This window comes from Heterodontus francisci, unplaced genomic scaffold (assembly GCF_036365525.1).
Source record: "Heterodontus francisci isolate sHetFra1 unplaced genomic scaffold, sHetFra1.hap1 HAP1_SCAFFOLD_208, whole genome shotgun sequence".
NCBI classification, from domain to species: Eukaryota; Metazoa; Chordata; class Chondrichthyes; order Heterodontiformes; family Heterodontidae; genus Heterodontus; species Heterodontus francisci.
The window spans coordinates 1,456,036-1,480,855 of NW_027140125.1; the positions used below are offsets into that span (position 1 = coordinate 1,456,036).

General features: G+C 47.1%; 1 protein-coding gene across 1 annotated transcript; it reads right to left on the reverse strand.

The window, feature by feature from the left end:
- Positions 1 to 569: 569 nt before the first annotated feature.
- LOC137358891 (probable G-protein coupled receptor 139) lies at positions 570 to 24,180 on the reverse strand. Its single transcript, XM_068025096.1, has 2 exons — positions 23,958 to 24,180; positions 570 to 1,489 (listed from the first exon to the last, which is right to left on the reverse strand). The coding sequence occupies exons 1-2, from the start codon at positions 24,178 to 24,180 to the stop codon at positions 570 to 572; spliced, it is 1,143 nt and encodes a 380-aa protein (XP_067881197.1).
- Between the last annotated feature and the right edge of the window lie 640 nt (positions 24,181 to 24,820).

Genomic DNA, 24,820 nt, shown 5'->3' on the forward strand with positions numbered 1-24,820 from the left:
AAGGATTATGGAGAATTCTAAATGTCTATAAAGGATTATAAGAGGCTACAAAGCAGCAAAAGGGATTTTAAATGTTCATCAGATATGCCAAACGTTATGAATGTTTGTGAAGGATTATAAATGTTTACGAATGTTTGCAAACATTTATAAAGGATTCTCGATATTATAAAGCTCCTAAAGGATATAAATGATTACCATGGGGAACCGGTCCCACCCCCATTCCCCCGTCACCATGGCAGCATGCCCCGCTCCACTCTATCACCATGAGTATCAGGCTCCTCCCACACTCCCCGTCGCTATATGAACAGGGTCCACCCCCACTCCCCCTCACCATGGATAATTGGCTTCTTCCCAACAGCCCAGTCACCATGAGAACAGGTCCCCTATTCCCCATCACCATAGGAACAGGCCCCGGCCCCACTCTCGTGTCACAATGGGGAACAAGACCCGGATCCACTACCCGTCACTGTAGTTACAGGATCCGCCCCACTCTCCCGTCACCAAGACGACAGGCCTCGCCCGCATCTTCACCACAACCACAGACCCTCTACCCCTGATGACGGATATAGTCAGTGATTCAGTTCACCACAGCAATGAATGAATTTAAAAATTGGTGAAATGAGATATTTCAGCACATTCTTCAACTGCTCTCTGAACTGAGTCTGGGTCACGGCATAAATCGCAGTGTTTGTGCAGCAGCTCAGCAGCTGCAGCATGAAACCCAATTCCCGCAGAAACTCGGGTAGAAATACAGAGTGATAGCCCAAATACCACATCCGGCTCCATATCGAAAACTCCATTAACACTGCCCATAACAGAATGAAATTTGCCGAGATAATTAACAGTAAAATGATAGATTTCCTTCGGCTCTCCATCTCTGGGTCTCTGTGTCTCTCCCCACGGCTATGATCCAGGAGTCTCCTGCGTCCTCTGCTGCTGACTAAAATGTGTCTGATGGTGAGAACATTGAGCAGTAGAATAACCATAAATGGGACAAACGGGGTTAGAATGTAATGGAGGAACTCGATTGTTCCCCAGACACGAGAATTCCGAGCATCCTCGGTTGCATCACAAAACCATGGGATGTTCCACAGCAAATACCGACCTGTGAACATAAAATACCAGGTGATGTTCTTTAAACAGCTGAGCACAGTCGATGTTCCCAGAACCACAGCCGCTGTTTTCTCACTGCAATATTTACTTTTCAGCTTCTGGCAACAAATGGCCACAAATCGATCAAATGTGAAAGTGACGGTGAACCAGACAGAACAGTCTGTAGCAGCATAAAGAAGGACAGCGTGGATATTACATATGGGGATGTAATACAGGGACTGAAACTGTTCCTGATAAACAATGGGAATGTGCCTCAATATCAGGTCGAGGATAATGACCAGTAGGTCCGCCGTTGCCATGGCCACTAGGTAGCGAGTGACACATTTGGAGAGACCGCACTTTCCCCGAGATAAAGTCCCAATTGTCAACAAGTTAACTGTGAGGAAGGGAAATAAGTAGAGAAATTAAACATCAGTCGAGGAGCCAAGTTACCAGTTTGATTGAGGACTTATTGAGATTTACAAATGCGATCCTATATCCAGTGATGTACTGAAATGATGGAAGCTGAAAGAACAAAGAGAAGCGTTGCAATAGGGTGGAAGGCAGGAGAGGTTAAATGAAAAGTGGACGATGCTGAAATGTTAAAATCAATGTTGATCATAATCCTCCTCCTCCCTCCTTTCCCTCTCCTGTTTAAACTCTGATCCATTTCTAATCTCTCCCAGTCCCGATGAAGGGTGATTGACCTGAAACAATAACTCGGTTTCTATCTCCACAGATGCTGCCAGACCTGATGAATATTTCCAGCATTTTCTGTTTTTATTTCAGATTTGCAATGTCTGCTGCACATTGCTCTTGAGTAGAAAATTAGATGTTGGACTGGCTGGGAGATTCCCTCACCTGTGACCGGCAGCACGGAATTTAATGATTTCAAAACAAAAATTGAGAATGAGTCCACTGAAAAATCAAAAAAACAAGTAATCTCAACCGTCAGTATGTCAAATGTCAACAAGGGAAATTATCAGGACATTTTCCTCCAGGTTGGGAGCATAAACAACAGTTTCAAGGAATTTAGGATGACATTTGCCCATTTGCTGTTGCATTCAGTGGATATCAAATTTGTTTACCAGCGTCAGGAATTTCTGCCGAAGAATGGAAGCATAGTCGGCTGGTCCAGAAGGTTCCAACACATGGGATCCAGTGTGACCAAGCAAATTAGATACAAAATTGGCTTAGTGATAAGAGGCAAAGGGTCGTAGTGGAGGGTTGTTTTTCAGATTGGAGGCCAGTGACCAGTGGTGTGCCACAGGGATTGATGCCGGTCCCTCTGTTGTTTGCCATATATATTAATGGCGTGGATCTGAATGTAGGGGGCATGATCAGTAAGTTTGAAGATGACACCCAAATTGGTGGTATAGTGTACAGTGAAGAAGGTTGTCTAAAGTTACAACAGGATATACATCAACTGGGAAAGTGGGCAAGGGATTGGCAAATGGAATTTGATGCAGACAGGTGTGAAGTGATGCATTTTGGCAAGTGAAACCAGGGCAGGACATATACAGTGAATTGCAGGGCCCTGGGGTGTGTTGTTGACCAGAGAGACCTTGGGGTGCAGGTACATAGTTCCCTGAAAGTGGCAACACAGGTAGACAGGATAGTGAAGAAGGCGGATGGCATACTTGCCATCATCGGCCGAGGCATTGAGTGCAAGAGTTGGGACGTCATGTTACAGTTGTAAATAACTTTGGTTAGGCCGCATTTGGAGTACTGAGTGCAGTTCTGGTCGCCGCACTGCAGGAAAGATATGATAAAGTTAGAGAGGGTTAGAAAAGATTCACAAGGATGTTGCCTGGTTTGGAGGGCTTGAGTTATGAAAAGAGCTTGGATAGGCTGCGTCTGTTTTCCCTGGAGCGAAGGAGGCTGAGAGGGGAGATAGACAGAGTCTGTTTGCCATGGGAGGAATGACTTAAACTAGAGGGCATATATTTAAGGTGAGAGGGAGGAGGTTTAAAGGGGATCAAAAGGGTAAAACATTCACACAAATAATAGTGGGTATCTGGAATGAGCTGCCTGAGGAGGTGGTGGAGGCAGGAACAGTCGCCACATTTAAGAGGCATCTGGACAGGTACTTGAATAAACAAGACATAGAGGGATATGGAATTAATGCAGGCAGGTGGGATTCGTATAGATAGGCGGGGAAGCAGACTCTGGCTATGCTGCACGACTCTATGACTCCAATTTAGTGGAGCCAGCGGGGTTCCAGGTGGCGGGCTGAAAATAGTAATTCGGAGCCTGCACCCTGTGCAATTCAGTGGCTCTTCAGCAATCAAATGCCTCGTGCCGTTTCCATATCCCTTAAAGGATGGGGATCCCACCTGCCAAAGCTGCTGAACAAGCAGAGGACCAGCTGCTCAGTAGTTTCGGCAACACCATTGAGAGTTTTGGGCATGCCGGCATTATACCAGTCATAAATGCTGGAACATTCCAAGAGCCGTAGACCCATAAGTCTGGCGATGACGCCAGGCTCAGTCAGCTGGTTGGGGCCACTGTCGGTAATACACCAGGTCTGGCACCAGACCCAATGCTAGAGCCCCGGACTCCAAGTACATGAAGTGTTACAGCTTTAGACAGTCAGGGCGCAGGGACAACTGCTGGTACTGCACCCGACCTGGGACTAGGAGCTGCCTTGGAGCCCCAGACCCCAGAGAAGTTGTGTGGGATTGTCGATGCCAGTCTGGCAACCCTTGGAAGGTGGGTGATGATGCTCGCTTAGTGCGGGGGTGTTTCAGGGAGAAGCAACATTTGCTGCCAGGGGTCAATCCATGGGGCACAGATAACCTATGGAGGACGGTGCATTTCACACTGTCGCAATTTGCAGATGTCATGAAGCGTGGAAGTATGGTGATGTGCGAGGATGATAGTAATAAAATTCAGGAAAGCGTAGACAGGGTGATGGACTGGGCAGAAACAATAACCAAAACTTGCATTTCTATAGCGCCTTTAATGTATTAAAATGTGCCAAGATGTTTCATAGGCGCATTATATAACAAAATAAGACACCAGGTCACATAAGGAGATTCTTGGTAAGATGGTCAAAAGCCGGATCACAGAGGTATGTTTTAAGGAGTGTCTTAAAGGCAGAAAGAGAGGTGGAGACTTGTGGAAAGGGTATGACAGAGCTCAGGGCCCATGCATCTGAAGGTACAACAACCAATGGTGAAGAGATTAAAATCAGGGATGCACAAGAGGCCATGATAACAAAGAACAAGGAACAGTACAGCACAGGAACAGGCCATTCGTCCCTCCAAGCCAGCGCCGCTCTTGATGCCTGCCTAAACTAACACCTTTGCACTTCCAGGGCCCATATCCCTCCATTCCGTTCCTATTCATATGTTTGTCAAGATGTCTCTTAAACGTCACTATCGTATCTGATTCCACCACCTCCCCTAGCAGCAAGTTCCAGGCACTCACCACCCTCTGTGTGAAAAACTTGCCACGCACATCCGCTCCAAACTTTGCCCCTCTCACCTTAAAGCTATGTCCCCTAGAAACTGACTGTTCAACCCTGGGAAAAAGCTTCTGACCATCCACTCTGTCCATGACGCTCATAACTTTGTAAACCTCGATCATGTCGTCCCTCCACCTCCGTCGTTCCAGTGAAAACAATCCGAGTTTTCCCAACCTCCTCTCATTGCTAATACCTTCCAGAACAGGCAACATCCGGGTTAACCTCCTCTGTACCCTCTCCAAAGCCTCCACGTCCTTCTGGGAGTGTGGCAACCAGAATTGCACGCAATATTCTAAGTGTGGCCTAACTAAGGTTCTGCACAGCTGCAACATGACTTGCCTATTTTTATACTCTATGCCCCGACCGATGAAGGCAAACATGCCGTATGCCTTCTTGACCACCTTATCCACCTGCGTTGCCACTTTCAGTGACCAGTGGACCTGTACGCCCAGATCTCCCTGCCTCTCAATACTCCTAAGTGTTCTGCGATTTACTGTATACCTCCCACCTGCATTAGACCTTCCAAAATGAATTACCTCACATATGTCCGGATTAAACTCCATCTGCCATTTCTCTGCCCAAGTCTCCAACCGATCTATATCCTGCTGCATCCTCTGACAATCCTCATCATTATCCGCAACTCCACCAACCTTTGTGTAATCCGCAAACTTACTAATCAGACCAGCTACATTTTCCTCCAAATCATTTATATATTCGACAAACAGCAAAGGTCCCAGCACTGATCCCTGCGGAACACCACTAGTCACATCCCTCCATTCAGAAAAACACCCATCCACTGTTACCCTCTGTCTTCTGTGACAGAGCCAGTTCTGTATCCATCTTGCCAGCTCACATTTGATCCTGTGTGGCTTCACCTTTTGCACCAGTCTGCCATGCGGGACCTTGTCAAAGGCTTTACTAAAGTCCATATAGACACCATGCACCGCCCTTCCCTCATCAATCATCTTCGTCACTTTCTCAAAAACTCAATCAAATTAGTAAGACACGACCGCCCCTTCACAAAACCATGCTGTCTCTCGCTGATAATTTCCTTTCTTTTAAATGGGAGTAAATCCTATCCCGAAGAGTCCTCTCTAATAGTTTCCCTACCACTGATGTAAGGCTCACCGGCCTATAATTTCCTGGATTATCCTTACCATACTTCTTAAACAAAGGAACAACATTGGCTATTGTCCAGTCCTCTGGGACCTCACCTGCAGCCAATGAGGATGCAAAGATTTCTGTCAAGGCCCCAGAATTTTCTTCCCTTGCCTCCCTCAGTATTCTAGGGTAGATCCCATCAAGCCCAGGGGACTTATCTACCTTAATGCTTTGCAAGACAACCAACACCTCCTACTTTTTGATAATGAGATGACTGAGACTAGCTGCACTTCCTTCCCTAGGCTCATCATCCACCAAGCCGTCCTTGGTGAATACTGATGCAAAGTACTCATTTTGCACCTCACCCATTTCCTCTGGCTCCACGCATAGATTCCCATCTCTGTCCTTGAGTGGGCCAACCATTTCCCTGGTTACCCTCTTGCTCTTCATATATGTATAAAAGCCTTGGTATTTTCCTTAATCCTGTTTGCCAATGACTTGTCATGAGCCCTTTTTGCCCTCCTAACTCCTTGCTTAAGTTCCTTCCTACTGTCTTTATATTCCTCAAGTTCTTCATCTGTTCCTACCCTTCTGGCCCTTACAAATGCTTCCTTTTTCTTTTTGACTAGGCTCACAATATCCCGTGTTATCCAAGCTTCCCGAAACTTGCCAAACTTGTCTTTCTTCCTCACAGGAACATGCTGGTCCTGGATTCTAATCAGCTGACGTTTGAAAGACTCCCACATGGCAGATGTTCAGTTACCCTCAAACAGCCGCCCCCAATCTAAATTCTTCAGTTCCTGCTTAATATTGTTATAATTAGCCTTCCCCCAATTTAGCACCTTCACCCGTGGGATACTCTTATCCTTATCCACAAGTACCTTAAAACTTATGGAATTATGGTCACTGCTTCCGAAATGCGACCCCACTGAAACTTGGACCACGGGGCCGGGCTCATTCCCCAATACCAGGTCCAGAATGGCCCCATCCCTAGTTGGAATATCTACGTACTGTTTCAGGAAGCCCTCCTGGATGCTCCTCACAAATTGAGCCCCATACAGGCCCCGAGCACTAAGTGAGTCCCAGTCAATATTTGGGAAGTTACAATCACCCACCACTATAAACCTGTTCCCTTTACATCTTTCCAAAATCTGTCTACACATCTGCTCCTCTACCTCCAGCTGGCTGTTTGGAGGCCTGTAGTAAACCCCCAACATCGTGACTGCACCCTTGCTATTCCTGAGCTCCACCCATATTGTCTCGCTGCATGACGTCTCTGAGGTGTCCTCCCGCATTACAGCTGTGATATTCTCCTTAACAAGTAATGCAACTCCCCCACCCCTTTTACATCCCCCTCTATCCCGCCTGAAGCTTCTAAAGCCTGGAACATTTAGCTGCCAATCCTGCCCTTCCCTCAACCAATTCTCTTTATAAGCCACAACATCATATTTCCAAGTCCTAATCCAAGCTCTAAGTTCATCTGCCTTACCTGTTATACTTCTCGCATTGAAACAAATGCACTTAAGACGACCAGTCCCGCTGCGCTCAGCAACATCTCCCTGCCTGATCTTCCTCTTAGTCCGAATGGACTTATTTACGATCTCCTCCTCTTTTACTTCACTAGCTGTCCTACTGATCTGGATCCCACCCCCCTGCCACACTAGTTTAAACCCTCCGGAGTGACGCTAGCAAACCTTACAGCCAGGATATTAGTGCCCTTCCGGTTTAGATGCAACCCGTCCTTCTTGTACAGGTCCTATCTGTCCCTGAAGAGAGCCCAATGGTCCAGATATCTGAAACCCTCCCTTCTGCACCAGCTGCTCAGCCACGTGTTCAGCTGCACTATCTTCCTATTTCTAGCCTCACTGGCACGTGGCACAGGGAGTAATCCAGAGATTACAACCCTAGATGAACATAGATATTTTAGTGTGTGGTGGGGCAGGAGGAGATTACAGCGATATGGAACTGGGCATGTGTAGGAGGCGGGCTGCCAGCGCTGGGCCAGAAAGGCGGGGGTAACAGCACCTCGGCGTTTACATGAAACCCACCCCAAACCCACGAAAGAGCGATCCTGCGTTTTTATATGTAAATGTCTAATGCTGGCATCCAAGTCCCATTTAAGATGGAGATCCAACTCCCTCCAGCTTCTGGCCAAGCAGAAAACTGTCAGCTAAGCAGTATCGGCACTGGCACCGTGAGTAGTGGCCACTTTCAGTAGTGTAGATGTCATGGACACAAGCCCAGCGCTGGAACCTGGACCACAGGTAAGTGAGGTGGGGGAACCAGGGCCAATCTGAATGTTTCTGATGAGGTGAATTGAAGGGGTGGACATAAAGCTCAGAGGAAGGCGGGTCACGGGAGGATAAATGTTTCCCATCAGGTTCCACCATGAGCCACAGATTGCCATTGGAGGAAGGAAATCCCACCAAGCCCTTATATAGGGTACTTCCCTCTTGACAGAGGTAACCCCACTCCGGCCCCCGCCCACACGTGGCTCGTTAGATCCCAGAGGTAGCGGGAATTGGCCCAGATGTGAGCAAGTTGGGTCCTCAATTGCCTTTGGGTGGGAAGGTCATCATCAGCCTAGCCTACCCCCGGCAAGATCACCCGGCGTTGGGGTGGCGACAGGCCCTCGATGGCTTTCTATCCTGCATTAGATGGATGGAATGGCCTGATCTCTGCTGTCTGACCTGTGACAGGTGAGAATGGTTTTCCATCCTGGATCAGATGGATGGAATGGCCTGGTCTCTGCTGTCAGACCTGCGACAGGTGAGAATGGTTTTCTATCCAGGATCAGATGGATGGAATGGCCTGGTCTCTGCTGTCTGGCCTGCGACAGGTGAGAATGGTTTCTTATCCCGGATCGGATGGATGGAATGGCCTGGTCTCTGCTGTCTGACCTGCGACGGGTGAGAATGGTTTTCTATCCAGGATCGGATGCATGGAATGGCCTGGTCTCGGCTATCTGACCTGCGACAAATGAAAATGGTTTTCTATGCAGGATCGGATGAATGGAATGGCCTGGTCTCTGCTGTCTGACCTGTGACAGGTGAGAATGGTTTTCTATCCAGGATTGGATGGATGGAATGGCCTGGTCTCTGCTGTCTGACCTGTGATGGTGAGAATGGTTTTCAATCCCCTAACGGATGGATGGAATGGCCTGGTCTCTGCTGTCTGACATGTGACAGGTGAGATTGGTTTTCTATCCCGAATCAGATGGATGGAATGGCCTGGTCTCTGCTGTCTGACCTGTGACGGTGAGAATGGTTTTCTATCCAGGATTGGATGGATGGAATGGCCTGGTCTCTGCTGTCTGACCTGTGACGGTGAGAATGGTTTTCTATCCCGAATCACATGGATGGAATGGCCTGGTCTCTGCTCTATGACCTGTGACAGGTGAGAATGGTTTTCCATCCTGGATCACATGGATGGAATGGCCTGGTCTCTGCTGTCAGACCTGTGACAGGTGAGAATGGTTTTCTATCCAGGATCGGATGGATGGAATGGCCTGGTCTCGGCTATCTGACCTACGACAGGTGAAAATGGTTTTCTATGCAGGATTGGATGGATGGAATGGCCTGGTCTCTGCTGCCTGACCTGTGACAGGTGAGAATGGTTTTCTATCCTGGATTAGATGAATGGAATGGCTTGGTATCTGCTGTCTGACCTGTGACAGGTGAGAATGGTTTTCTATCCTGGATTAGATGAATGGAATGGCTTGGTATCTGCTGTCTGACCTGTGACAGGTGAGAATGGTTTTCTATCCCGGATCAGATGGATGGCATGGCCTGTACTCTGCTGTCTGACCTGTGATAGGTGAGAATGGCTTTCGCTACTGGATCAGATGGATGGAATGACCTGGTCTCTGCTGTCAGACCTGTGACAGGTGGGAATGTTTTTCTATATTCGATCGGATGGATGGAATGGCCTGGTATCTGCTGTCTGACCTGTGACAGGTGAGAATGCTTTTCTATCCCAGGTCGGCTGGATGGAATGGCCTGGAATCTGCTCTCTGACCTGTGACATGTGAGAATAGTTTTCTATTCCGAATCAGATGGATGGGATGGCCTGGTCTCTGCTGTCTGACCTGTGACAGGTGAGAATGGTTTTCCATCCAGGATCGGATGGATGGAATGGCCTGGTCTCTGCTGTCTGACCTGTAACCGGTGAAAATGGTTTTCTATCCCGGATCGGATGGATGGAATGGTCTGGTCTCTGCTGTCTGCCCTGCGACAGGTGAGAATGGTTTTCTATCCAGGATTGGATGGGTGGAATGACCTGGTCTCTGCTGTCAGATCTGTGACAGGTGGGAATGCTTTTCTATCGTGTATCATATGGATGGAATGGCTTGCTCTCTACACTCTAACCCATGACAGGTTAGAATGGTTTTCTATATTCGATCGGATGGATGGAATGGCCTGGTATCTGCTGTCTGTCCTGTGACAGGTGACAATGCTTTTCTATCCCAGATCGGCTGGATGGAATGGCCTGGAATCTGCTCTCTGACCTGTGACATGTGAGAATAGTTTTCTATCCCGGATCGGATGGATGGAATGGCCTGGTCTCTGCTGTCTGACCTGGAACGGGTGAAAATGGTTTTCTATCCCGGTCAGGTGGATGGAATGGCCTGGTCTCTGCTGTCTGACCTGTGACAGGTGAGACTGGTTTTCTATCCCGGATCGGGTGGATGGAATGACCTGGGATCTGCTATCTGAGCTGTGACAGCTGTGAATGGATTTCTATCCCGGATCGGATGGATGGAATGGCCTGGTCTCTGCTGTCTACCCTGCGACAGGTGAGAATGGTTTTCTGTCCAGGATTTTATGGATGGAATGGCCTGGTCTCTGCTGTATGACCTGTGACGGTGAGAATGGTTTTCAATCCCGGAACGGATGGATGGAATGGCCTGCTCTCTGCTGTCTGACCTGTGACAGGTGAGATTGGTTTTCTATCCCGAATCAGATGGATGGAATGGCCTGGTCTCTGCTCTATGACCTGTGACAGGTGAGAATGGTTTTTCATCCTGGATCACATGGATGGAATGGCCTGGTCTCTGCTGTCTGACCTGTGACAGGTGAGAATCATTTTCAACCCGGATCGGATGGATGGAAGGGCCTGGTCTCTGCTGTCTGACCTGTGACGGTGAGAATGGTTTTCTATCCAGGATTGGATGGATGGAATGGCCTGGTCTCTGCTGTCTGACCTGTGATGGTGAGAATGGTTTTCAATCCCGGAACGGATGGATGGAATGGCCAGGTCTCTGCTGTCTGACCTGTGAAAGGTGTGAATGGTTTTCTATCCTGGATCACATGGATGGAATGGCCTGGTCTCTGCTGTCTGACCTGTTACAGGTGAGAATGGTTTTCTATCCCGGATCGGGTGGACAGAATGACCTGGGATCTGCTATCTGAGCTGTGACAGCTGTGAATGGAATTTTATCCCGGATCGGATGGATGGAATGGCCTGGTCTCTGCTGTCTGACCTATGACAGGTGAGAATGGTTTTCTATCCAGGATCGGATGGATGGAATGGCCTGGTCTCTGCTGTCTGACTTGTGACAGGCGAGAATGTTTTTCTATTGTGTATCAGATGGATGGAATGGCTTGGTCTCTGCTTTCTTATCTGTGACAGGTGAGAATGTTTTTCTATCGTGTATCAGATGGATGGAATGGTCTGGTCTCTGCTGTCTGACCTGTGACAGGTGAGAATGGTTTTCTATCCAGGATCGGATGGATGGAATGGCCTGGTCTCTGCTGTCTGACCTGTGACAGGTGAGAATGGTTTTCTATCCAGGATCGGATGGATGGAATGGCCTGGTCTCTGCTGTCTGACTTGTGACAGGCGAGAATGTTTTTCTATCGTGTATCAGATGGATGGAATGGCTTGGTCACTGCTTTCTTATCTGTGACAGGTGAGAATGTTTTTTTTTTCCCGGATCAGATGGATGGAATGGCCTGGTCTCTGCTGTCTGACTAGTGACAGGTGAGAATGGTTTTTATCCAGGATCGGATGGATGGAATGGCCTGGTCTCTGCTGTCTGACTTGTGACAGGTGAGAATGGTCTTCTATCCAGGATCAGATGAACGGAATGACCTAGGATCTGCTATCTGACCTGTGAGAGCTGTGAATGGTTTTCTATCCCGGATCGGATGGATGGAATGGCCTGGTCTCTGTTGTCTGACCTGTAACGGGTGAGAATGGTTTTCTATCCCGGTCAAGTGGATGGAATGGCCTGGTCTCTGCTGTCTGACCTGTGACAGGCGAGAATGTTTTTCTATCGTGTATCAGATGGATGGAATGGCCTGGCCTCTGCTGTCTGACCTGCGACAGGTGAGAATGTTTTTTTTTCCCGGATCAGATGGATGGAATGGCCTGGTCTCTGCTGTCTGACTTGTGACAGGTGAGAATGGTTTTTATCCTGGATCAGATGGATGGAATGGCCTGGTCTCTGCTTTCCTTTCTGTGACAGGTGAGAATGTTTTTTTTTCCGCCGGATCAGATGGATGGAATGGCCTGTTCTCTGCTGTCTTGCCTAAATCAGGAGGAAAGTTTATTGCTTTGATTTTAATTTTCCAAAATTCCCTAGACTCGGGGAAGGTTCCTTTAGATTGGAAAATAGCGAATGTTAAACCTTAATTCAAAAAGGGCTGGAGACAGAAAGCAGGAAACTAAAGGCCAGGTAGCTTAGCATCTGCCTTAGGGCAAATGGTACAAGCTATTTTATTAAAGCCACGCCAGGCGCAGCTCCACAAACAACTGACCACCTCCAGGCGCTTACCCAATGTCTCTCGAGACAAGGAGGCCAAAGAAGGAGAAGATTATTAAAGATTTAAGAGAAGGTCATTTCGGAAAATTCAAGGTAATCCAGCTGTTTCAGCATGGTTTTGTCAAACGTAAATCATGTTTAAACTATTTATTGGAATTATTTGAGGGAGTTACATATGCTGTGGATAAAGGGAACCTGTGGATGTATTGCACTTAGATTTCCAGAAGGCATTTGATAAGGTGCCACATCAAAGGTTATTGCAGGAAAAAAAGCTCATGCTGGCGGGGGTAACATATTGGAATGGTTAGAATTTTGGGTAGCTAACAGTTAACAGAGAGTAGGCATAAATAGATTACTTTCTGGTTGGCAAGGTGTCGCAAGTGGTGTGTCACAGGATCTGTGCTAGGGCCTCAACTTTTTTACGATTTATATAAATGACTTTGATGAAGGAACCGAAGGTATGGTTGCAAATTTGCTGATGACACAAAGATAAGTAGCAAAGTACCTTGTGAAGAGGACATAAGGAGGCTACAAAGGGATATAGATAGGGTAGTGAGTGAGCACGGACTTGTCAAATGGAGGATAATGTGGGGCAGCGTAAAATTGTCCACGTTGGCAGGAAGAATGTCAAATAATCACATTATCTAAATGGTGAGAGATTTCATAGCTCTGAGATGCAAAGGGATCTGGGTGTCCTACTGCAGGAATCGCAAAAGTTATTATGCCGGTACAGCACGTAATTGGGAAAGCTAATGGAATGTTATTGTTTATCACGAGGGGAATTAAATACAAAAGTAGGAAGATTATGCTTCAGCTATACAGGGTATTGGTGAGACCACATCTGGAGTAATGTGGACAATACTGGTTTCCTTATTTATGGCAGGATGTAAATGCGTTGGAGGCAGTACATAGAAGGTTTACTAGACTAATACATGGAATGGGTGGGCTGTCGTACGAGGAAAGATTGGGCAGGCTAGGCTTGTATCCTCTGGAATTTAGAAGAGTAAGAGGCGACTGAATGAAACATTTAAGGTCCTGAGAGGTATTGACTGGGTGGATGTGGAAAAGATGTCTTCCCTTCTGGGACAATCTCGCACTCGGGGTAACTGTTTAACAATAAGGGGTCGCCAATTTAAGCCAGAGATTAGGAGATTTTATTTTCTCTCTGAGGGTCGTGAGTCTTTGGATTTGTCTTCCTCTAAAGGCAGTGGAAGCAGAGTCTTTGACTATTTTATGGCAGAGATAGATAGATTCTAGTTAAGCAAGGGGTACAAGCTTAACGGGGGAGGTGGTCGGTGAAACTGTGGAGGAAACTGTTGGAGAATTTTCTGAGCTTTGCTAATTATTACTTAACTTTGTAGAAATAGAAAAACAAGACGCAGCTTGTAGCTAACCTAACCAATGGTCAGGAAATGTAGAGCGAGCAACTGACCACAATCATCTGGCTTAGAAAGTGACAGAGCACATGATGGATTTTGGGGAAGTGAACACAGACTGTTCGTTACTGACTCTTCTGCTTTTATCATGTTTGTGCAACCTAGCCAGAAGTAACGGCCAAATATAGTACCTGGAGTGTGTACGTTAAATAGGGAACAATAGCTTGTTATGCTCGAACTAACGCTGTACTGACCTCGGACTTTGCAAAGGGCACAGAGCTGCAGGTGGTCTTGTGGTTGTCCTGTGGTTAATGCTTAATTGTGAAACTGCTAGCTCTGCTTCTTCTATACTATATAAGTCCACGACGATTTGTAGCTGTCGGGAGCAGCACTGGACCGCATTTAGGTAAGGTGTCAGCCCCATGATATCATGCAATAAAGTGTTTGATTCTCAACGTCTGAGTCCGGAGAATTTGTTCAACAATTGGGCACAATCTGGATTTTCTCCAACAGAAACAGTTTAGACATGAACTGATTGAGTGGTGCAGTAGGCTCGAGGGGTCGAGTTGACTGCTGCTGCTCCTAATTTGAATGTTTGCATATCTTCGTTGGATGGATGCAATCGCCTGGTCTCTGCTGTCTCACCTGTGACAGATGAGATGGTTTTTATATCCCGGAACGGATAGATGGATTGACCTGGTCTCTGCTGTCTGACCTGCGACAAGTGAGAGTGGTTTTCAATCCTGGAACTGATGGATGGATTGGCCTGGTCTTTTCTCTCTGACCTGTGACAGGTAAGAATAGTTTTCTGTCCTAGAACGGGCGGCACTTTGGCCCAGTGGTTAGCATCGCAGCCTCACAGCACCAGCGACCGGGGTTCAATTCTGGGTACTGCCTGTGTGGAGTTTGCAAGTTCTCCCTGTGTATGCGTGGATTTTCTCCGGGTGCTCCGTTTTCCTCCCACAGCCAAAAGACTTGCAGATTGGTAGGTAAATTGGCGATTATAAATTGCCCCTAGTATAGGTAGTTGGTCGGGAAACATCGGGACAGGTGGGGATGTGGTAGGAATGTGCGATTCGTGTCGGATTAGTATAAATGGGTGGTTGATGGGCGGCACAGACACCGTGGGCCAAAGGGCCTGTATCAGTGCTGTATCTCTAAACTAAACTAAACGGATGCATGGATTGGCCTGCTCTTTTCTCTCTGACCTGTGACAGGAGAGAATGTATTTCCATCCCGGATCGGATGCATGGAATGGTCTTCTTTCTGTAGTCTGCCATACTGATCTGTTCCTGTTTGAGATATGTGGGACTTTTCAATCCAGGAGAATTGATAGTTTAAATGAAATACAGGAAGCTGTGGCTTTCTTTATCCTGTTTCATGGGATCTGGGTATCGCTGACAAGGCCAGCATTTGTTCCCCATCCCAAATTGCTCTTGTGTCATTGTGTGGAGGTGTGCAGAGAATGAACTGAATCTGACCAGCATGCATTCTGAAGACCAGAAGGGTTTTCCGAGATAAGGTAACCTGTTAACAGCTGTAAGCTGTTTTCATTACAGGTTCTTCTTCTTCGGCCTCCTTGTCACGAGAGACAATGGGTAGACGCCTGGAGGTGGTCAGTGGTTTGTGAAGCAGCGCCTGGAGTTGCTATAAAGGCCAATTCTAGAGTGACAGACTCTTCCACAAGTGCTGCAGATAAAATTGGTTGTCTGGGCTGTTACACAGTTGGCTCTCCCGTTGCGATTCTGTCTTTTCTCCTGCCAACTACTAAGTCTCTTCGACTCGGCACGCTTTTGCCCCACCTTTATGGTTTCCCGCCAGCTCTGGCGATCACTGACAACTGACTCCCACGACTTCTGATCAATGTCACAGGACTTCATGTCGCGTTTGCAGACGTCTTTGAAGCGGAGACATGGACGGCCGGTGGGGCTGGAACCAGTGAAGAGCTCGCTGTACAATGTGCCCTTCGGGATCCTGCCATCTTCCATGTGGCTCACATGGCCAAGCCATCTCAGGCGCCGCTGGCTTAGTAGGATATCTATGCTGGGGATGTTGGCCGCCTCGAAGACTTCTGTGTTGGAAATATGGTCCTGCTACCTGATGCCAAGGATTCTCCGGAGGCAGCGAAGATCGCACGAATTGAGACGCTTCTCTTGTCCAACGTACGTTGTCCAGGCCTTGCTGCCATAGAACAAGGTACTGAGGACACAGGTTTAATACACTTGGACTTTTAAGTTCTGTGTCAGTGCGCCATTTTCCCACACTCTCTTGGCCAGTCTGGACATAGCCGAGGAAGCCTTTCCCATGTGCTTGTTTAATTATGCATCGAGAGACAGGTTACTGGTGGTAGTTGAGCCTAGGTAGGTGAACTCGTGAACCACCTCCAGAGTATGGTCGCCGATATTGATGGCTGGGGCATTTCTGTCGCCCTGTCCCAAGATGTTCGTTTTCTTGAGGTTGATGGTTCATTGCAGCAGCCGCAAACCTGTCGATGAGTCTCTGCAGACACTCTTCATAACTCTTCACTCTATAAAAACAAGGGTGACCGCTGTGACTGCAACAACTACCGTGGAATCTCCCTGCTCAGCACAGCGGGGAAAGTCTTCGCTCTAAACAGGCTCCAGGAGCTGGCTGAGCGTGCTTACCCTGAGGCACATTGTGGCTTTCTAGCAGAGAGATTCATCATTGACATGCTGTTCTCTCTTCGCCAGGTACAGGAGAAATGTCGTGAACAACAGATGTCCCTCGACGTTGCTTTCATTGAACTCACCAAAGCCTTTGACCTCGTCAGCAGAGGTGGTCTCTTCAGACGACGAGAAAAGATTGCATATCCACCAAAGCTACTAAGTATCATCACCTCATTCCATGACAATATGAAAGGCACAATTCAGCATAACGGCGCCTCGTCAGACCCCGTTCCAATCCTGAGTGGCGTGAAACAGGGCTGTGTTTTTGCACCTACACTGTTTGGGATCTTCTTCTCCATGCTGCTCTGACATGCGTTCAAGTCTTCAGAAGAAGGAATTTTCCCCCACACAAGATCTGGTGACAGGTTGTTCAACATTGCCCATCTAAAAGCTAAGACTAAGTACGGATAGTCCTCATCAGAGAACTCCTCGTTGCTGACGATGTTGCATTAGCATCTCACACATTATAGCTTAGCAGTCGTGAAAACATATACTTTAAGTCGATGTAATATATAATAAGAAGCAGAAAAATCTTAAAAATGTGTAATGACCAATAAAGACTTACTTTAAAGTTATGTTTCACTTTGATGCCAAGTCAGAACTTTGGACAAACTTTACATTCACAGAAAAATGCAGAGGTCACGGTAATGTCGCTCGACTATTAATGCAGAGACCCAGGCTAATGTTCAATCTGTCGACTCTCAGTCATCGGTAAAGTGATGGAAGGGGTTGTCGACAGTGATATCAGGCAGCACTTGCTTACCAATCATCTGTTGGCTGGTGCTCAGTTTGGGCTCTGCCAGGACCACTCAGCTCCTGAAATCCTTCCAGTCTTGTTCCAAACATGGTCATAGTTTGGTCAGCTATTGAACAATCGGCAGGGAGGTGATCGCCTACTGGGTGCTCATCTATGTATGATTCTCTGCAACATATTTGTGACTAATGGGCGTGTTGTCAACAGGTGTATTGCTGACTAATGTTTTACATTGTTTTTAACTAGTAGTATTCTTGCTGAATGTGCTAAAGTCATTAGAGTTTAATTTGACCTTTGAGTGTTGTCTCCTTATTTCTCACCAGTGAGAAAACCAGTGCAGGAGTGAGAGCGGCGGCGGTGAGAGCGGGAACAGGCGAGAGGAGCTGGGAGATAAAAGGAGCCGAGGCCCGAGGCCAGAAGCAGCGGTGAGAGCTTTTGTTTTGGTCCCCGCATTTAAGGAAGGATATACTATCATTGGAGGCAGTTCAGATAAAAGGTACACTCGACTGATTCCTGGGATGAAGGGGATGTCTTAGGAACAATGGCTAAACATGTTAGGCCGTTCTTCATTGGAGTTTAGAAGAATGTGAGGTGATCTTATCGAAACATATAAGATTTTAAGGGAGCTTGACAGGGTCGATATTGAGAATATGTTTCCACTAGTGGGGGAATCTTGAACTAGGGGACATTCTCTTTTGGGCCTCCTTGTCTCGAGAGACAATGGATACGCGCCTGGAGGTGGTCAGTGGTTTGTGAAGCAGCGCCTGGAGTGGCTATAAAGGCCAATTCTGGAGTGACAGGCTCTTCCACAGGTGCTGCAGAGAAATTTGTTTGTTGGGGCTGTTGCACAGTTGGCTCTCCCCTTGCGCCTCTGTCTTTTTTCCTGCCAACTACTAAGTCTCTTCGACTCGCCACAATTTAGCCCTGTCTTTATGGCTGCCCGCCAGCTCTGGCGAATGCTGGCAACTGACTCCCACGACTTGTGATCAATGTCACACGATTTCATGTCGCGTTTGCAGACGTCTTTATAACGGAGACATGGACGGCCGGTGGGTCTGATACCAGTGGCGAGCTCGCTGTACAATGTGTCTTTGGGGATCCTGCCATCTTCCATGCGGCTCACATGGCCAAGCCATCTCAAGCGCCGCTGACTCAGTAGTGTGTATAAGCTGGGGATGTTGGCCGCTTCAAGGACTTCTGTGTTGGAGATATAGTCCTGCCACCTGATGCCAAGTATTCTCCGAAGGCAGCGAAGATGGAATGAATTGAGACGTCGCTCTTGGCTGGCATACGTTGTCCAGGCCTCGCTGCCGTAGAGCAAGGTACTGAGGACACAGGCCTGATACACTCGGACTTTTGTGTTCCGTGTCAGTGCGCCATTTTCCCACACTCTCTTGGCCAGTCTGAACATAGCAGTGGAAGCCTTACCCATGCGCTTGTTGATTTCTGCATCTAGAGACAGGTTACTGGTGATAGTTGAGCCTAGGTAGGTGAACTCTTGAACCACTTCCAGAGTGGGACATAGTTACAGAATAAGGAGGCACCCATTTAAAACTGAAATGCGAAGGAATTTCTTCTCTCAGATGGCGGCGAATCTCTGGAATTCTCTGCCTCAGAGAGTTGTGGAGGCTAAGTCACTAAATGTATTTAAGGAGGAGGTAGATAGATTTCGGGGAGTAGAGGGTTCGGCGCAACACGCCCGAAAGATGGGTTGAGGCCCAGGACAGATCAGCTATAATTTTATTGAACGGCAGGGCAGGCTTGATGGGCTGAATGGTCTACGAGTGCTCCTATTTCTTATGTTCTTATCCTCTTGTTCGAACCATGGCAAAAACCAGTCAAGGGTAGAGGATTACAATCTATAAGTATCAGATCTTTGGATATGTGGACATGAGACTGCGCATTATCAGGTCTAGGAATGTCTACACATAGACCTGTGCCCATATTTATGTCCTTGACGAGATAACAAACCTTGTGAAATACTCTGAAAGAACATTCCTAGACCTTTTTGAAAAAATATATTTCCTAGGATATAGGCGGCGTTGGCAAAGCCAGCATTTGTTGCCCATCCCTAATTTCACTTGACATTTGAATGTCTTGCTTGGCCGTTTCAGAGGAAAGTTACGAGTCAACCACATTGCTGTGCATCTGGAGTCACATGTAGGCCAGAGAAGGTAAGGACAGCAAATTACCTTACCTAAAGGACACACACCTTTCACTGCATCCACATACTTCCAGCTATTCAGCCATTGCAGGAAAATCAAGCAAACACAGTGCAATATAGTCCAGGCTTACCTTCATGCCCTGAGTCTGCTGGAGGAGATGGTTGTACACATCATGGGACTAGATGTGACAATACATTTAGCATCCTACATCAATGAGAGCATTCAGGATGATGCTATGGTCCCACCACCTCTCTCTCATCCTGCTCTCTTGGTTGATGGACAAGCTGCAGATGGTGGGCCCATGGGCCTCCTGCTTTCCATCCCACCCCAATCCTGCACTCCAACCCTCCCCTTCTGATTTTATACTTTCCAATGATAACCCCAAACTGCCAGCTTCCCAGTCACAGCAGCTCCAGGAGACAGAGAGAGAGCAACAGCACAGCACTGAGCGCGGAGCCCCATCGCTTGGTCTGATGCTTACAGCCACCAGCTCAAATACTGACACTGCGTTTACTTTAGAGGCTGGGATAGTGTCGGAATTATCACGTGGTGTGTCACCAACCACGTGTGGGCTGCAGCCAGGCCACATTAAATGATAGCTCGTGTGTCCGATCACTGGAGGGGGAGGTCACAAAAGAGTTATAATGCGCAAAACTCAGATCAGAATATTGTTGGAACCGCATACAGGAGAATGCTGATGGATATGTACACTGAGATATTTTATCCATTGACAGGCCTGTCAGATAGTCTGTTGCCACCACCAAGAAACTGAGAGGATTCTGGTTCCAACGTCACAGAGGATATGGCACATGAAGCCCATTCTTTTTCCTGTGGAGGTGGTCACTAACTCTGTGATAGCACTCGCGAACCCAGCCATGACACAGCATCTGTCGGCCATTATCTCAGCTTCCACTGCAGCACAGGTGGCAAACACACAACGTTTCAGTGCTACAGTGGAATCTCAGAATGGGATCATGAGATCCATACTTGCTGCCGCATGAAGGATCAGTCGGCTGCCTTCATGGCTGTGGATCGCAGTGCTCAAAGGGTTTTACAGGCTCTCACAGCAGTCCAGCAATCTGTGATCCAGCAGATTACTAGGATTGCTGATGTGTCACCCCATGCGATTGGCAGTGGCTCCGTGGAGCACAAACCTGCTGTCCTCTCTCAGGATGTCAGTATTTGTTCTCTCTTCACCGCCACTCCATCAGTGTCCTTACTGTAACCCATCAGCCAGCCCAGGCTGCTGTTTCACATGACGAGGTGGTGCAGTCCGAATCCGAGCCCTCAAGGCCCAGAGCTGCTCGACAGCGTCCTGCAAGGCTGTCTGCAGTCTACCCCAGTGAACGTCAGCAGACTTCCATCAGCCATGCTGCAGCCACTGGGGAAACCACTGTATAGAAGCACGAGGCAAGTCGAGGGAACCCACAAGACAGGCACTAAGAGAATACACGAGGGTGAATAGTTCAGTTTTATTTGTATAACTGAAAATGTTGTTGGATAAATATGTTAATGTAAAGGATATTGTTGGTATTTATTATTGTGGGATTATGACCAAGGAGACGCTGTGATGGAGCATCTCCGATGAGTGTATTGGTGAAGAATCGGGAATCCATGGTGGGAAAGGACATGAGGAGGTTGCAGACCAATATAGATAGGTTGAGGGAGTGGGGAGAAATCTGGCAGATGAGTATAATGTGGGAAAATGTTAAGTTTTTCACTTTGTCTAGAGGAATAAAGAAGCAGAGTATTACTTAAACAGGGAATGACTGCAGAATTCTGAGGTGCAGAGGGATCTAGGTGTTCGGGTGCATGAGTCACAAAAGGTTAGAATGCAGCTCCAGCAGGTAATAAAGAAGGCTGATAGAATGCTATCCTTTATTACGAGAGCAATTGAAAATAAAAGCAAGGATGTTATGCTACAGTTATGGAGGACGTTGGTGAGAATATTGCGTGCAGTTTTTGTCTCCATATTTAAGGAAGGATGGAAATGCGTTGGAGGAGGTTCAGAGGAGGTTTACGAGATTGATACCTGGAATGATCAGGTTGTTTTATGAGGAGAGATTGGACAGACTGGGCTTGTTTTCACTGGAGTTTCGAAAAGTGAGGGGAGAATTGATTGAAGTTCATAAGATCCTGAACGGACTTGACAGTGTGAATGTGGAGGGGATGTTTCCTCTTGTGAGTGAGTCCAGAGCTAGAGTCCACTGTTTTAAAATTGGGCGTCACTCTTTTAGGACAGAGACGAGGAGAATGTTCTTTTCTCTCAGAGGGTCGTGCGGCTTTGGAATTTTCTGCTTCAGAAAGTGATGGAGGCGGAGTCATTGAATACCTTTAAGGCTGAGGTAGATCGATTCTTGTTGGGAAGGGGGATCACAGATTATCGGGAATAAGTGGTAGTGTGGAATTTGAGATTGAAACAGATCAGCTATGATCTTATTAAATGGCGGAGCAAGCTCGATGGGCTGAATAGCCTAGTTGTGCTCTAAATTCGTATGGTTATATGGTCGTATGATCGTATTGGGACCAGAATCTTATCAGGAATTCACTGACAGTTTGTCCGGGTGGAAGGCATCCAAGAAATATTCTCTCTGCCTCCTCATGCTGAGGTGGCCTTCGGATTCCTGGTGCCAATCCCTGTGTGCTCATGACAGTGATGATATGAAGGGCGGAGCAGAACACCATGAACCTGGACACCTGCTCCAATCTGTACTGGAGAGCTCCCCCCGAGCGGTTCAGGCATTGGAAGCTGATGGTCCGTTCCATGATGTTCTTAGTGACTACATTGCTCTAGCTATATACTTGTCCTTGGAATTTTGGGTGATTGGGTAGGGGTAATGGTTGGTGGGTGGGTGGGAAATGAACTGTGTCTCCGAGGAGCCAATTCCTCTTTTTATACAGAGAGCCGAAGACGCTGTCTGTTTCAGAATGAAGGGACCGTGGCTGCTGCCAGGATAGTGGACATTCACCAACAAGATGCACTGGGCATGGTGAGACACCAACTGTACATTAATGGAGTGAGAGTTCTTTCAGTTACTGTACCTCTCCCCGTTGACATGGAGGCCCCACCTACACCAGCGGGAATCCTGCTATCCTGTTAAACCCACAGGTCTGCTCATCCTGCCTCTCCCAGCTGAGGGAAAAAACCATATAGGGGACCTCCATCACCTCCCGGCTACATCGAGGGATTACATATTGGAAGATGTTGAATACGTAGTCTGCTCCTCCCTGGAAAGATCCAGATACACAGAAGTTCAATGAAACTGTGAACGTAACGGCCACTGGCAGCTCTGTCTTCACCCTGGTGTGAGGCTCCATGTCGTGATGTAGCAGGTGACAAAGCTCTGTAACCACCTCCTTATTGAACCAGAGACGCCTCACACACTGCTCCTGGGTTACGTATAGGGAGGAAAAGTGCTCTTGGGAAACCCGGCTGGCTGGGGCAGAGCCCCCTCCTCCTCCCTCTTTGCAGAGTCTCCCCTCGCTCCAACCTCTGCTCCATTTGTTTGTCATGTTGCAGACAGAGATGCACAGTAACTATAGTATGTTCAGCTGAGAGTGACTGACACAGGTGGTCAGTGTACACATACAGACCAAGTTTGAAAGCTTCTGGAATGCCTGATTGATGCCAAGTTCAGACCATGTTCACGCTACCGGTCCATGCAGGTTACTCAGGGACTAGCACCCTCTCCATCATGGGTAGCGTGCAGGCCACACCAGAAGTGAGCACTGGTGTGGATTCCACAGGAACTGCAACAAGTGACTCGATTGAGGTCAAATTCATGGCAGAGAGATCCATAGAGAAAGAAATTCACTTTAAAAATGGAATTGATAAATAATCAAAATACAGTAAATGCCTGGAGTATGGGAAATGTACAGGGGAATTGGGCTAATTGGAGGGTGGAGGCCATTGAGAGATATTCACCCAATAATTTTTTTTTCAAATTTAAATTGTCACACTGCCAGACCTGGAGCAAAGATAGGTTAATGAGCACAGGGGTGATGGGTGAACTGTACTTGATGTGAGTCAGGCAGCATTGTTCTGGATGAGCTGACGTTCAAGGAGGCTTGTAATTGTGATGGTGGCCAGGAAAACAGTGGAATATTTGACTGGATTTGACAAAGGCAAGTATGACGGTTTATGCAGCAGATGAGCTGAGAGAGAGGTGGAGACGGGCAATATTATGGATGTGGGAGTAGGCAGGTTTGCTGATGGGGAGGCTATGAGTTTCGAACTTCGCTTAGGTTCAAACGTCAGCGAGGTTGTTAACTGTCTGGTTTATTCTCAGACACTGGCCAGGACGTGAGAGGGAGTGGGTGGATTGGGAACAGAATTTGTGATGGAAATCAATGACAATGGATTTAGTGTTCCCAAAATGTAAGGGCCAAGAAAAGCAATACAGTGAAAACAAATATAAAGATCTAATAGCTGGATACAGGGAATTACCAGGAACAATTATAGCAACAAGCAGGACAGAGCAAATGACAAGAACAGTACTGCAGTTATGCTTAATTTACAGAATCAATAACTTGTGAGAGGCACTTACCAGGGACACCAACAATAGCAAGGATCGGATAATAAATCGTTTGCATTGTTAAAAGGGCGAAATAGATTCGACGATCCAATGATAACCAATCATAAAATGCAGAAAGAATGTCAAAGGCCGAGGAGAAACTCCTGACCATTGTTGTAACATTCCAATCCATTATTCTCAAATTCTGACCCATTGCGGTAACATTCCAATCTATTGTTTTCAAATTCTGACCCATTTTTCTAACACTCCAATCTATTACTCTCAGTTTCCGATGTATCCTTTACCTCTCTCCTGAGCCGCTTATCCCTGTTAGTGCCAGGCGTGATGCCTCTGCTGACACGATGGTACAACACATTGTAAAGAGTCCCTTATTAATAGAAGAGGGAAACCCTCCAGTGGCAAAATTAGGTTCCATTGAGACTGATATTAATTACAAACTGAACAAACAGGTTCAGTTAACCCCTTTCAATCCAACACTTTTTGTGCAACAATAAAGTCGACCATTTACTCAGTCTGGCCAGTTGTAAAAATTACAGTAGTGGACTGAACATGAAATTTGATGAGTGATAGGAAACAGAAAGCAGTGTTGACTGTTGTGAAGTATACAGTGGAGATCTCCAGCAGACAGTGGTAGCACGCCTTCTTTTCCAGATATATATTAATGATCTAGATTTGGGTGTCTCGGGAATTATTTCAAACTTGGAAAACTTGGTCGTATTGTGAACTGCGAGGAGAATATTTATAAAGGTTAAGAGGTCAGAGACAGCCTGGTGGAATGGGTGAACACTTGGTAGATGATGCTTAATGCAGAGAATTGTGAAGTGATTCATTTTGGTAGGAAGAACGAGAACAGGTAATATAAAATAACGGGTACA

What these genes read in the sequence shown, in the direction of transcription:
- LOC137358891 (XM_068025096.1), bottom strand. Translation starts at nt 24,180, where the DNA reads ATGGGTCAGAATTTGAAAACAATAGATTGGAATGTTACCGCAATGGGT. An exon ending in TGCTATTGTTGGTGTCCCTG is followed by an intron (nt 1,490 to 23,957) that starts GTAAGTGCCTCT and finishes CCTTCCTCACAG; the next exon opens with TTAACTTGTTGACAATTGGG.